This window comes from Pipistrellus hanaki, assembly GCF_964339955.1.
Source record: "Pipistrellus hanaki genome assembly, chromosome: 10".
In the NCBI taxonomy this organism is placed as follows: domain Eukaryota; kingdom Metazoa; phylum Chordata; class Mammalia; order Chiroptera; family Vespertilionidae; genus Pipistrellus; species Pipistrellus hanaki.
Window position 1 is genome coordinate 41,136,988 of NC_140512.1, and position 14,940 is coordinate 41,151,927.

Here is a 14,940-nt window from a genome sequence, read left to right on the forward strand (position 1 = left end):
ACAGGTTTTTCATGAAACCATCGGCCAAAAAGCAGAAAATGGATGAAGATGTGCAAGATTCGGTAGACTCTACTTAGTCTGTCTTAAAATTAAAAAAATGTGTGTTTTTTTTTTAAAAAAATTGTTTTTAGATGTATCTAAATAAAAATATGTCATCTTAGCATATTTTTTTTATGTCATCTTAGCATATTTTATGCTACAGAACGAATTATTTTTTTTAACATGTATTGTTATGGGAAAACGCGTTTCACATAACGAACTTTTCGCATAACAAACTTGCTCCTGGAACGAATTAAGTTCGTTGTGTGAGGCACCACTGTAATTGTTAGGTGAAGACTGCTGTTACCACCGTTTTGCATATGAGGAAAGGTCAGTACAGAGAGGTTCGGGGGGGGGTAATTCCTGTCCTTTTTTACTTTAGGGAAACCGAGAGCAGCTGAGAAACCCTGAACCGCCTGGTCCTGAGGCCCGGACACATGAGCAGCACGCGGGGTTGGAATGGCACTTTGATGTCCGCCCTGGTTCCGGGGGAGCTCCTGAATGTCCGTTCTGTCCCCTCCAGGTGTATCAGGATTGGAGACAAAGAGTGTGAGTTTCACGAGAACTTCCGCCTCCTCCTGCACACAAAGCTGGCCAATCCTCACTATAAGCCAGAATTGCAAGCGCAGACAACCCTCCTCAATTTCACGGTCACAGAAGACGGTCTGGAAGCCCAGCTGCTGGCAGAGGTGGTCAGCATCGAAAGGCCGGATTTGGAGAAGCTTAAGGTAAAACATGCGACATCATCCACCAACACTTACTCAGCACCTGCTTTGCACACATTAAGCTGCCGCACACACACGAGAGTTAGACAGGAGCCCTGCCCGCCAGGACCTTCCAGTCTAACTGAGAAAAAAGAGGGTATGTGTGAGCAGGAGCGGAAATCCAGGGGGCGTCTGATGAAGGAGGCAGTTAGGGTTGTCCCAGGTAGGAGGAGGGCTGGCTCCCGGTCTGGTTTGATGCCAGTGATGGACAGGCAAAGGCCTGAGAGCCTCGGGAAGCAGAGGCCTGTGTGGCTGCAGGCACGTGGCTTTGCAGTTGGGCGGTCACAGCCGATCAGCCAGGGCAAAAGAACGGAAAAGAGGAGTAAAGGAGTAAGGTTGGAAAATTTAAGGGGCCTGCCCTGGCCGGTGGGCTCAGTGGTTAGAGCACTGGCTTGGCACTGAAGGGTCACAGGCTTGATTCCTGGTTAAGGGCACATACCTGGGTTTGGGGCTTCCTTCCCCACTCCCTGTCAGGGCTTGTGCGAGAGGCAACTGGTCAATGTCTCTCTCTCACATCGATGTTTCTCCCTCTCTTTCTCTCCCTCCCTACCCTTCCCCTTTCCCTCCCTCCCACTCTGTCTGAAAAGCAATGGAAAAAAAAATATCCTTAATACCTCTCCTCTCCCTGACCCCCAAGAAAAAAAGAGAAAAAGAAAAAATTTAAGGGACTTGTCTTTGATAATGACTAACAGTTAAAGGAAAATTTATCGCTTTAAGTGTCCTGATTGGGGAAAAAGAATTAAATTCAGTGTTGAATACAGACAACAAGAACACCAGAGAAAGATTATAAACACAGGAAGAAGGCCGTTGTAGAGTTAAGTAATAGGGACAGAGTCTGTTTGGCCTAAAAGCTGGGAGTACGTCCCATCTGACCCTGGTTGGGAAAAGCGGCTCCTCCTGGTGTAAATGGTTCTCAGGGGCGGTTCCTGAAACAGCAGCGTCCGGCCCACGGTGCTAAGCCATGATGACAGGTGTTCTCCCTCTGGACCCACAGTGCAGCCGCTCTGACACTTCCCGAAAGAATGGTTAAACATGATTATCGGTGCATTTTATTTTTTAATTTTTTTTAAATTTCCTATTAAGGTATCACATATTTGTCCTCAACCCCCCATTCCAATCCCCATCCCCCCACCCCCTATTGTCCTTGACCACTGGTTAGCTCATATGTATACACATAAGTCCTTCGGTTGATCTCTCCCTTTCATCCCCACCCTCCCTTTGAGGTCCAGCAGTCTGACCCGTGGCTCCTTATCTCTGGGTCTGTTCTTGTTCATCAGTCTATGTTGTTCACCATTTCCCCTAGATGAGCGAGATCATGTCCTACTGGAAATATACTTAAGAATCAAAACTGAGACAAGCAATAATGGTTATGCTGAAAGGCATATGAATCAGTCTGTAGTGAGCTTCTTTCTGGGCCAACAGTTCTTTTGAGACCCAATTTCAATATCAAACGGTTCCTTATGTGTACATGTCAGCAATGATATTTCAGTTCTGGATGGTGGGCGATAGGTGTGTTTTAATGTTACGTAGGTGTCATTCTAAAGGAGCCCATGAAATGGGTGAGTCAGGAATCTCTGCTTAAAAACGGGACTCTAACCACCACGTCTTCCGCTTCTCTCGGTGTGTGCAGCTGCTTCTGACCAAGCAGCAGAACGACTGCAAGATCGAGCTGAAGGCCCTGGAGGACGACCTCCTGCTGCGCCTGTCGGCGGCCCAGGGCAGCTTCCTGGGCGACACGCGGCTGGTGGAGAGGCTGGAGGCCAGCAAGGCCACGGCCGCCAAGATAGAGCACAAGGTGGGAGAGGCCGGGCACGGGGGGGGGGGGGGGCGTGGGCACGACTCCAGTGCTCCACTGAGTGACAGTGCATGGAGGGAGGTGTAATCTCTCAAAGGGGACGGATGGATCTCTGATAAACTGCCCTAAAAACGGGCTTTGTGGGGCCCAGCTGTGCTGCTCCTCATTCCACAGAGACCCAGGCGTTCGGAATAGACTCCTTCAGGCTGTTATTTGGTGGTGGTGGAGTTTGTGTGTGTGTGTGTGTGTGTGTGTGTGTGTGTTTTGTTTGTTTGTTTTTTAATATATTTTATTGATTTTCCACAGAGAGGAAGGGAGAGGGATAGAGAGCTAGAAACGTCTATGAGAGAGAAACATCGACCAGCTGCCTCCTGCACACCCCGCACCAGGGATGTGCCGGCCACCAACGTACATGCCCCGGACCAGAATCGAACCTGGGACCTTTTGTTGTGGGGTCGAATCCTGGGTTCAAAATAAGACCACCAGAGGCTGATGATTAATTTTAAAAAGCAGGCAAGAATTTATTGAAATATCTGGCCAGGACAGCCACAAGAGTACCACACGCAGGCGGACCCTACATGACTGTGAGGCTTTAGGGGCAGGTAGTTATTTTTAAAGGTTCTGAGAAGGAAAACCCCCATTTTGCAACAAACTGTTTTTTGGAATTTTCTGCTGTTCTTCCTAGATAAAATGTTGCTTTCTAGTTTGCTTTAGCCCTTTTGAAGAATGATGAAGATAAACTTAGCTGTCTGACCTTGCAGGCCAGAGACCAAATATGCCCACAATCTCAATACCACACCAGGTGCATTTTTTTTTTAATTGGATAGAACAGCATTGTTTTCGAGGCCAGCATTGAGATAACCACTAAGTGTACATAGGGCTGGCTCTTTAATGAAAAAGAAAGTTCTGCCTGTAACCTTGCCCAGAACTTGAACTCATCCTCCCTAAGCCCATTGTGCAATGAACAAAGCAAGTCTCTCCAAATTCTCCCCCTGCACCGTCCGACCGCTGGGGAACTCTGCAACTGTTCAAACCACAGGAATTTTCCTTTGTTCTACATTCTGAATCCTAAAGACTATATTCTAAAAACTGGTGTCAGCCCGCAGGGTCATTTCCAGTCACATCCTGCTGGACATTGGAATGTGGCCCTATCTTGCAGAAGCAGAACTCAGTGGTTAATCTCCAAAGGTTATGACCCCAGGCACAGGAAAATTGCCTTAGCAGGTTTTAAAAATTCAAACAGCAGTTTTTACCTGAGTTGTATATTCTTAATTTCTTATTTCACTTTCAGTCCGCAGACTGACGCTCTATCCACTGAACCAAACCGGTTTCCGCTGTTTTGTTTTGTTGTTAGTCCTCACCTGAGGATATTCTTCTATTAATATTTAGAGAGAGTAGGAGAGAGAGGGAGAGACAGAGAGAAACATCGATGTAAGAGAGATACATTGGTTGACTCCTGCATATATCCCACCAGGGCCGGGGAACCTGCAACCCAGATACATGCCCCCTGACCAAAATCGAACGTGGGACCCTTCAGTCCAGGGGCCGACGCTCTATCCCCTGAGCCAAACTGGCTAGGGCCTGTTGTTTGTTCTGTGACCACATTTGAGGAACCCTGGGGCCTGCTGGCTAAGAGGGTCTGAATTCGGAAAAGATTTCATTTGGTGTCTAGCCCTGGCAAACACCTCGGCCAGCCTCACCACAGGGCTCCTCGGCTGTTGTACATCTTAGAGAATCACTTAGAGATGAAGGTTTGTGTCCAAGCCATCAGGGCGGGGAGGCCGAGCAAGAGATGGTCACCTGCTGTTCTCAGGTGCCTTACTCACACAGGGGAAATGTCGTGTCCTAAAAGCCCGGGAGGTTTCTCACTGAGTAACGTCCCGCTGAGCTGCAGCGTGTGTCCCAGGTGTTTTATGCCCAGTGGGTTTTCACAAGGAACCGTTAACCCTTAAAACCCCGTTGTTGCAAAATCAGAGAAACCCTCACTCGCTTTTTGGAACACCCTCATTCCTAAGCAATCTGCTAATTGCCCAGCAGAGGCTGTGTCAAGGAAATTCCATTTCCTTGCTTAAAATGAATTTAAGCAAGGAAATGGAATTCCAAATTACTCTCTTATTTACTTAAAAGGAATTCTAGGGGGCTCCTGAGATGGTAAAGATTAGAGCAATTGCCAAAACTGGTTTGGCTCAATGGATAGTGTCGGCTTGGGGACTGAAAGGTCCTGGGTTCGATTCTGGTCAAGGGCATGTACCTTGGTTGTGGGCATATCCCCAGTAGGGGGTGTGCAAGAGGCAGCTGATCGATGACACTCTCTCATCGATGTTTCTAACTCTCTATCTCTCTCCCTTCCTCTCTGTACAAAATCAATAAAATATATATATATATATTTTTTAAAAAGAATTAATGTTTTTAAAAAAAGATTTAGAACAATTAAGTAAATTTGGTCTTAGCTTTCAAATTAACTTCTAATTGTCTCTTCAAATGCCTCTCCCTGTCTTCTTAATATGTTGCCATAGAGGGACACCCCTCTCTGCTCTACATTTTCTTTATTTCCTTTTATACACAAATATGGATCAAGTCTATAAAAAAAATAGATGTAAAAAATTTCGGGAAATACTGCATCATATAGTGGCCAGCAGTGGTCCTGGCTAAAAGAAATAGATGTTTGAGCCTTGAATAAAAGCGAATGTTGGTTGAGAGTGGTTTCTTTTAATTATCTCTCTGAATGTACCCAGAGGCTAACACATAATGATAAACTAAATGGAAACATATGAGCATATGGATGCTCTGGTGCAAAGTCAAAACTAGACAGTCATGAGAGTCTTCGTAGAGAGGCTTTTTAGTAAGCCTGGCTATTACATATTATTGACCTTGGCTGCTTTTGTATACCTTGTTGACTAATAAAGTTATTGGCATTGAATTGGCCCAGCAGACTTGTAAGAGCTCTCCCTGGGAGGCAATATACCTAGGTTATTAACCCCTGAAAGCAGGGGGGCGGGTTATGGGGAGCAGAAAGGTGACATTACTCGGAATAAATTCTGTAGCACCGAAACATCGAGTTTGTTCAACCTGTCATCAAAACATCTGGCATTATATCCCTTCTCCTTGGAATGCCTATGAAAAAATTATTTCAGATGTTCATTATTTTAAATATTTTAATATTCATAGCAAATATAAAATTAAAATTGTTTTAATATGAATTTAATAATTTTGAACAGCAAGCACATAGATGCTATGTTATCTTTTAAATATATATTTTTTATTTTTTTATTGATTTTAGAGAAGAAGGGAGAGGGAGAGAGAGAAACATCAGTGATGAGAGAGAAGCATTGATTGGCTGTCTCCTGCACATCCTCCAATGGGAATTGAGTGTGAAATCTGGGCAAGTGCCCTTGACTGGAATTGAACCCAGGATCCTTCAGTCTGCAAGCCGAGGCTCTGTCCACTGAGCCAAACCAGCTGTGGCTGTTAACTATTTGATACGAATAATTTCTCCTTTCAGATATGTCCCTTCCATGACTTGGATAAGAATAGAGAATGTGAACAGTTGAGTTACTCCTGTTGTTTGCTCTCACCACAGGTGACTGAAGCTAGAGAAAACGAAAAGAAGATCAACGAGGCCCGAGAATGTTACCGGCCAGTGGCCGCGAGAGCAGCTCTTCTTTATTTTGTTATTAATGACCTCAGAAAAATCAACCCCGTCTATCAGTTCTCCTTGAAGGTAATGCTGAATAAGCGAAGAAAAGTACTTAGCTTTGGGGACTTGTTTCTGGAAGCTTAGAATTTATTTTTAAGCAATTAGTGCCCCAAGTAAGGAGTCATGAGGGTCTAGCTAACAAAGAAGCCAAAACATCCTTATTCTCCAACTTTCGTTTATAATTTTCATTTTTTTCTTTATTAAGGTATTACATATGTGTCCTTATTCCTCTATTACCCCTCCCCCACCTCCCATTCATGCCCCCACCCCCTGTTGTGTCCATAGATGAGGCTTATATACATGCATATAAGTCCTTTGGTTGAACTCTCCCCATTACCCCCACAGTCCTCTACCTTCCCTGAGGTTTGACGTTCTGATTGATGTTTCTCTGTCTCTAGGCTTTGAGTTAATTGCTGGTAAACTATGAAACCTTATACTTGTTTTTGTTCTTAAACAGAATCTTGAGGAGTTCAATATAGATAAGAAAAATGTCCCTGAAGCTTCTATACTTTCTTTGTGAAAATGTAGATCTCTTTAAAGAGATTTCCTGTATTATTTTGGTATTGAGGGAGAAAAAACAAGAACAACTATATTTTAAGCCATTACTACATGCAAGGCACTTCCATACTTGAGTTCGTTCTTGTGCCTGAAACATCTCAATATAGTATACCGTTTTACCCCTATTAAAAGAAGAAAATGAACATTTTCAGATTCTGAATAAATTTTACTTAAAGAGACAGAATTTGAATCTGTGATGCCAAAGCCTATGCTCTGCTTTGCCCGGTTCTGCCTCTGGGCAGTATTCATTCTTCAGTCAATTTTTAAATAAATAGTTATTGAAATCAATCATCATGCCAGATGCTGGGGTGGTCACTGAATATGCAGGGTTTAAAAAAAAAAAAAAAAAAAAAAAGCACAGGCAGGTATGAGTGAAGATATATGGGGGTCAGTGTGCGTGTGTGTGTGTTTGTGTGTGTGTGTGTGTGTGTGTAAAAGTGATAAATACCATGAGAGGCAATAGTGGGCATGGTGGGACTGTTTCATTGGAGGCTCAGAGAAGGCCTCTCGAAGGAGGCGACATTAGAACTGATTCCTGGAGGGTAAATAGGATTTAGCCACGTGAAGAGTGGAGAAAATAAGGATATGTAAGACATGAGAGTTTGGGATCCAGGTAGTGAATGAATCTATGTGGGTGGAGGGTAATGAGTGAGGGAGAAGTTGACAAAACGGAGTTGAGAGAGGTGAGAAGGTCTACTCTAGATCATCGGAGGCCCATGGCCTGATGGGGATTTTGAATTCTAGTCTGTGTGCCAAGATAAGCCAGTGAAAGGCTTTAAGTAGAAGGCTGATATGACAAGACTCAGAAGTGAATAGACTTGTGATATGATTTGAAGCTGGAATAATCAGTCCTTGGATATGGGTTTGATGTGGGCAAAAAAGAAAAGGAAAAGAATCAAGAATAACTAGCAGGGTCTAGTAGTATGGGACTGAAAGCAGTGGGATTAGGTTATGGACAGTCACAGAAAACAAGAACAATAAAAGGAAATCAGTAGTGTCAGTCCAGTATACCCAGATACCAGAACTAAGCTAAGGCATTATGAGAAAAGAAAACGACAGAGCTGCCTCCTTCATGAACATTGTTGCAAAACTACTCAAGGAGAGAGGGCAAATTGAATCCAGCCATATATATAAAAAAAACATGGTATATTATGCCCAAGTGGAATTTGTACCAGGAATGTAAGTTGGTTAAATATGAAAAGATCACACAATGTAATGCTTCCTATTACTGGAATAAAAGAGAAAACCCATATGACCATTTCGATGAATGCAGACAAAGAACTTGACAAATTTCAACACCTGGTTTAAAAAAAAAACAAAACCCACACAACTCTGAACAAACTAGGAGTAGATGGTAACTTCTCAGTGTGACAGAGGGCATCTACGAAGATCTACAGCTAATGTCAGTGTAACTCAGTGTTGAAAAATAGAATGCTTTCCCCTAAGATTAGAACAAGACACGGATATCTCCTCTAAAACACTTCTGTTCACTGCACGGGAGGTTATAGCTAATGCAATAACACATTAAAAGGCACAGAGATTTTTTAAAAAGAAGAAAGCTGTCTTTTTTCCCCCCACAGATGACCTGATTATGTATGTAGAGAATCAGAAGAAATCTACAAAGACACTCTTAGGACTAAGAATTGAGTTTTTAGCAAGATTATAGGGTATAAAATCAATACAGAGCAATCTGTTGTATTTCTATATATGAGGGACAAGGGAAATAATAACCCAATACTATGTCTAATAGCTTTCAAAACTATGAAACTTTTAGGGATAATTTTAACAAAGCAAATACAAGATCTGCATACTGAAAGCAACTAAACATCCTTGAGAAAATTTCAATAGGCCTAGGTAAATGAAGAGAGAGAGATCATGATTTTGGTTTAGAACACTCATTATTATTAAGATGTCATGTCTCTTCAAAATGATGTATAAATTCAATTCAGTTTCAATCAAAATCCCAGAAAACTTTTTTTTTTTTTTTTTAGAAATTGGTAAACTGATTCTAAAATTTGTGCAGGAATGCAAAGGACTTAAAATAACTAAATTTTAAAAAGGACAACAACTATGGAGACAAAAAAACATGCAAAGAGGATGGTGCAGTGTAGTTGTGTAGGGAGGAGATCGAGGTAGGTTTTATGGAATGATGCTAATAATAGTAATGACAGCAAATTATCATATAGTTTTCATAAAAACCCTGTCCTGTTGTCTCTCCCCAAAGATACATTTAAACCAGTGGTTCTCAACCTTTCTAATGCTTCAATCCTTTAATACAGTTCCTCATGTTGTGGTGACCCCCAGCCATAAAATTATTTTCATTGCTACTTCATCACTGTAATTTTGCTGCTGTTAATGAATTTTAATGTAAATATGTGTTTTCCAATGGTCTTAGGCGACCCTGCTAGCAGATCTCAACCTATGGGTCGCTGCTGTAGGGCCCTTTACATTGCAATTCATTCACAGTAGCAAAATTAGTTATGAAGTAGCAACGAAAATAATTTCATGGTTGGGGGTCACCACAACAGGAGGATCTGTATTAAAGGATCGCAGCATTAGAAAGGTTGAGAATCACTGCTTTAAACTGTATGTGGCCCTGTGTGTCGGGGGCCCAGCTAGACATCCAGGCACCAGGTATCGCCCTGGAACAGTCACTGTAAACTCCGCAGGCTTTCAGCGTGCTGTTCCACCGAGCCATGGAGCAGGCCGACAGGGTGGAGGACACGCAGGGGCGCATCTCGGTCCTCATGGAGAGCATCACCCACGCCGTCTTCCTCCACACCAGCCAGGCGCTGTTTGAGAAGGACAAGCTCACCTTCCTGTCCCAGATGGCCTTCCAGGTGAGCAGATCAGAACCCGAGGCGCCCGTCTCAGTGTATGATGTACTTTGTTTCTGAAGGGAAGCATAGACACCCGTGTTTTGGAAGTCCTTGGATTAACTTTTCAATTAAAATAAAATGTTGTCTTGCACGGTGCCACCCATCATGTATTGTGAAAATACCTAGAATGCAGAAACAGTCTAAAATTCGAGTATTTGATCTTTTCACCTTTGTAATGTTTTTATGGGGAAATTAGGAATATTTTCATCTGAGCCCCTCCCCACCCCCCAAAAATGTCCTATGGACTTCTTGTCAATTCTGTAATCAGAATTCCAAAGTTTGTTCCAGTTCCTGGTGTGATTCTCATAGTGTCTTGGATGAAATTCCCACACCAGTACTAACTTATAGTAACAGCTCTACCTTCTGTTTAATAATTTGGTCCATTGTCATCTCAGGCTTTCTCAATTTGTAAAATAAATTTTAAAATGTTTGATCTAATAGCAGAAGACTTAACTGTGAAAGCATACTTCAAATAGGTTACTTAGAGGCATAAAACTAGAATAAACCATCCTTCATAATTATTTGCTGTTAGAGGTTTTGGAAGACTTGATTCTGCTACTTAATCATATCTATTAAGCAGTAACTACTTCAGATGTCATGATTTTGATACGTAAACCAAATGACTCTCTTCAATTTTGTGTATTCTCAAGATTTTGTTGAGAAAGGAAGAGATAGACCCTGATGAATTGGATTTCCTGCTTCGATTCACTGTTGAACACAGTTACCTGAGTCCTGTCGACTTTCTAACTACTCAGTCATGGAGTGCCATTAAGGTATGTTAGGAACATGGGTTTTCAAACCCCAGTTCTTTCAAATGTGGAAATGCAGTTTTAAAAATCCAAGTGACACAGACCATTTCAGTTGTAGAAATATGCCATACAATGTGATTGATCATTATATTACTAAATTGAGTGTTGTGTGGTGTGTTTTGTTTTTTTGCTTTTTTAAATTTTATTTTTCATTTATTGTTGGTACACAATATTATATTTGTTTCAGGGGTACAACTAAAGAGACTGATTTCTTATTAAAAGTAAAAAAATGTTTGACCTATTTAATGGGCAGAAAAGTTGTTAATGAATATGTATAGCCTTTATGACCTTTGAAAATAGTCAAGAAATATAAATGAATAATTTTTAATCTGCCTGGCACTACTTTATTTTATAATTAGGTGCTTATTCTCAGACTCTGTAATTCCTTTAAGATGCTCATCATATGCTAAGCTTGACTCCACTCTTCCCTCCCCCCCCTCAGAAAAGGAACCATTTCTATGCCTTGAAGACTTATTTTTATGGTGTATTTAGATCTTTAGTTTTTTTAAGAAAAAAATGTCAAATTCCAATTTGTTTAGAATTATACTTTAGAAGTATAAATTCAATTGTGTATTGGTCAAGGCCTCAACAGAAAACAGATGGCACATTCAAAGGGGAGATTTAAAAAAGCTTAACAAAGGGTAGGGTATATTTTCATAGTAAGGGAAGAAGAAATAGGGAATCAACCAGGAATGGAGATAGCAAAGGGAAGGAAAAGGAGCAGTTCCTAAAATGACTGAGAAATAAGGAGATGGGAGAGAGCTAGCCTGCAGGAGCTATGGCGTTGGGTAGAGGAACATGCCCAACTGGATCACTTCTGAGGCAGAGCTGGTAAGAAACACACCGACCTCTCTCTTCCCCAGCCCTCCAGGCCTTTGCCATTGCCTCCTATTGGGAAAATCCAACCAGGCCAGAGAACCAGGGAGCATTGTCCAAGAGACTCTTAGAGATCATGCAGAAAAGGGTGCAGAGTAAATCCGGAGAGCAAATACACAGTGTCCGGCACAACTTGTTTATATAGGATTGGATGCAGGCACAAGTCTTTATCTCAAAGGCTCGAGATGAACGGTTCCTGTCTGTTCCCCTGTTGTATCACAGGCAGTAGCCCTGATGGAAGGATTCCGAGGCATCGACAGAGATGTGGAAGGATCTGCCAAGCAGTGGAGGAAGTGGGTGGACTCTGAGTGTCCAGAAAAAGAGAAGCTACCGCAAGAGTGGAAGAAGAAAAGTCTGATACAGAAGCTGATCATTTTGAGAGCCATGCGCCCTGACAGGATGACATACGCACTCAGGTGGGGCGGCCAGCATCTTTGGAAATGCAGGTTCACCGAGAGGAAAGAGTCTCCAGGGGCTGGGAGAACCTGCCGGAGACATTGATGGTCCATACCGATGAGGAGAGATTCTGCTGAAATGTTGATATTGTGTTCACTCCTGTTGTTAAAAATTTAACAGCAGGATTCGGGACATCCTTCCTGAAAAGCTTGATTCTGAAATGGGCAGGGGAGGGGGGAGAGAATGGAAATGTTTGGGGGGAGAGGCGGTGTCAGCAGAGTGCAGAGACCTGGGAAAGGCGTTAGCCAGGTGTTCATCTCCCTTGTCTTTATTCTGTGGTGGCATTTTGGCTCCAGAGATTTTACATGTCAAATGAAAACGAATTCCTTTCCTAGAGACACTCAGAGTCCCAGCACTTCGCAGCCAGCATGATTTAAAAGCAGAAAGTCCTGTCTGCATCTTGGCTCAAGGGTCCTTTTTCTCTGCTGTATTTTTGGCTTCCAAATGGTAATTTTCTTTATTCACACACAGTTTGTGTTCTCGTTGGAATTCGCCAACCAGAGTTCACCACTGCCTTCCCTGCTCCTCTTTCTTTCCTGGAATTCCCGTGCCTCTGTTTCCCCCTCGGCGTTGTCTAGTTCAGCCCATTCTCCCTTTGCAGCCTCCTCTGCCAGACCCTACTCTGCACATGAATTCTGCTCAGTGCTACTTGCTTTCTGCTAAATCGGGTGCTGCTGGAAAACAATTCCTGCTTAATGGAGCTTCCCTGTGTGAGCAACACCCCAAAAAGCATTTGTATATTCATGAGAAGCCCAGCAGGCTGGAAAATTGCACCGTGGCAAATCTAATGAGCTGTTAATAAGTAATGGGGGGTCTGGCAGGGGACTGGGGGGGGGGAGATACAAAGCTATGGACGAGCAGGTGATGGTACTGAGGGATGGTCTCAGTGGCCCCCCCCAAAATAGAATGTAGGCTCCTGGTTTTCAGGGCTTCAAAAGCAGAGAGGGATCCCCCTAGCAATTCTGCATGAGCCCAGTTGGATCCATACTGTCATTCTAGCACAACACCCCACGTGGAGAACATGGTTTGCTTTCTTCCTGTGCTTGAGGTTTAAGCTCATCCAAATTGTAACTCAAGGTCAGAAGTACCTCAGAAGCAATTGGGTTTTTTTTTTTGTTGTTGTTGTTTTATAGGAATTTCGTGGAGGAAAAGCTGGGTGCCAAGTACGTGGAGAGGACCAGACTGGACTTGGCGAAAGCCCTGGAGGGAAGCAGCCCAGCCACCCCCGTGTTCTTCATCCTGTCTCCGGGGGTCGATGCCCTCAAAGACCTCGAGGTCCTCGGTGAGTGGCCAGGCGGCCGGCGGGCCCGCTCTCCGGCCCTTCCTTTCAGTTGACACCTATCTTCGTTTTTTCTTTTATTTTTCTCCCCATTTGCTGGAGATGGCGCGTGTGGAAAATGTGAGACTAATAACACTGTAGAGTCTGAAGAAATGTTCAAATGGCGCATTCCTCTGGTTAGCCTAATGCACGTTTCTTTCATACTCTTTCCCACCTTGTGACTATGCGAGGGCCAGTGGGCAATTTTCTCCGTGCTCGTGTACTCGGGTGCCCCCTACGACTAAATAATGGTCATTAGAGCAGGTCTGCTCCTTTGTGCGAGGCGCTGTGGCTTTATGCTCCGGACTACTATTCCCTGTGGCCTGCGCCGAGAATACGAGGTTAATAGAGCCGAGACCTGGCTGTGCGCAGTTCCAGCGCGGCCTCACAAGGTGAGGGCCCCTGCATTTACCCTGTGAGCCTGTCCCTTCTCAGCACGGGGTGATGTCTGCCACACGTTGCTCCTTTTTATGAGGGACTTGCTTTGCTACTCCTGCTAGAGTTTATGCAGCTCAGTAACAATGCTAGCCATCTATCAAAACGTCGGAGGCAGCTGTGGAGAGCGCCAGCGGCTGCCTGTTGACAGTTCAGAGGTTGAGTGTGGATCCTGCGGGAAAGTGACCTGGAAGGTAGCAGTGGTGACCGCGCATGGACGTTGGAGCACAACAGCCCAGGCTCTGCTCGCCTCCTGACTCCTTTCCTCCCACATGCTGTGTCCTCCCCACAGGCAAAAGACTCGGGTTTACCATCGACTCAGGAAAACTCCACAACGTGTCTCTAGGGCAAGGCCAGGAGGCAGTGGCAGAAAGGGCGCTGGAGAAGGCCTCCCAAGCAGGACACTGGGTCATCCTCCAAGTGAGTGCCTCGTTCTCATGGAAAACACCGGATCTGAGCCCATTGAGCTGCCCAGCCACTGGGAACGATCCTTCCTCGAATTAATGGTGGTGTGTGTATGGGGGGGAAGAGGGGGTCCAGTGGATCTCCTCAGCATTAGCGACCCCTCCAAAGGTGCCTAGGGGCTCTGCTGACAGAGACGGCTATCATCTTTTGAGGGTTTTTTTAGGCATTGTGCCTTAAAATGAAAAATATCAGGAGGAGGCCCTGGCTGGTTTGGCTCTGTGGTTAAGAGTGTCAGCCCTCAGACTGAAGGGTTGAGAGTTCAATTCCCAGTCAAGTAAACATACCTCTGTTGCAGGTTTGACCCCTAGTCCCGTTTGGGGCATGTATGGGAGGCAACCAGTCAATGTGTCTAGACACATCAATGTTTCTCTTTCACTCACTCTCTCTTTCCCTCCCTCCCTCCCCCCCCCCCTCCCTCTCCTCTCTCCCTTCTACTCTCTCTCTAAAGATTAATGGAAAAAAATATCCTCAGGTGAGGATTAAAGCATTAAAAAACTTTATATCTAGCCAGATAGACATATAGACAGACACTTACACTAGAGGGAGCCCTAGTATTCTCCTGACTCAGATAACTGGACACTCCAACAGAGCTTGAGGACACACAGGCTTATATAGATTGCCAACAGCCCTGTCATAATTTCTCTCATTTGCTTTAAAGTTTATAAATTTTCTCATACAACTCTGCCCCTAACTAGTTGTGTAACATTCTCTCCACATAGCCGAGACCTGTTTGGCTCAATGGATAGAGCGTCAGCCTGCGGACTGAAAGGTCCGGGGTTCGATTCTGGTCAAGGGCATGTACCTTGGTTGCGGGCACATCCCCAGTAGGGGGTGTGCAGGAGGCAGCTG

General features: G+C 44.1%; 1 protein-coding gene across 2 annotated transcripts in view; it reads left to right on the forward strand.

Moving 5' to 3' along the window:
- The window catches only part of DNAH11 (dynein axonemal heavy chain 11), a 197,197-nt gene that overhangs the window by 160,609 nt on the left and 21,648 nt on the right, over positions 1-14,940 (forward strand). For both annotated transcript variants that reach the window (XM_084896194.1, XM_084896193.1), the window contains exons 64-71: positions 563-767; positions 2,434-2,598; positions 6,179-6,319; positions 9,523-9,693; positions 10,383-10,505; positions 11,640-11,833; positions 13,007-13,155; positions 13,919-14,046. In XM_084896194.1, the coding sequence (XP_084752320.1) occupies positions 563-767; positions 2,434-2,598; positions 6,179-6,319; positions 9,523-9,693; positions 10,383-10,505; positions 11,640-11,833; positions 13,007-13,155; positions 13,919-14,046 (1,276 nt within the window). The remainder of the gene's footprint in view (positions 1-562; positions 768-2,433; positions 2,599-6,178; positions 6,320-9,522; positions 9,694-10,382; positions 10,506-11,639; positions 11,834-13,006; positions 13,156-13,918; positions 14,047-14,940) is intronic.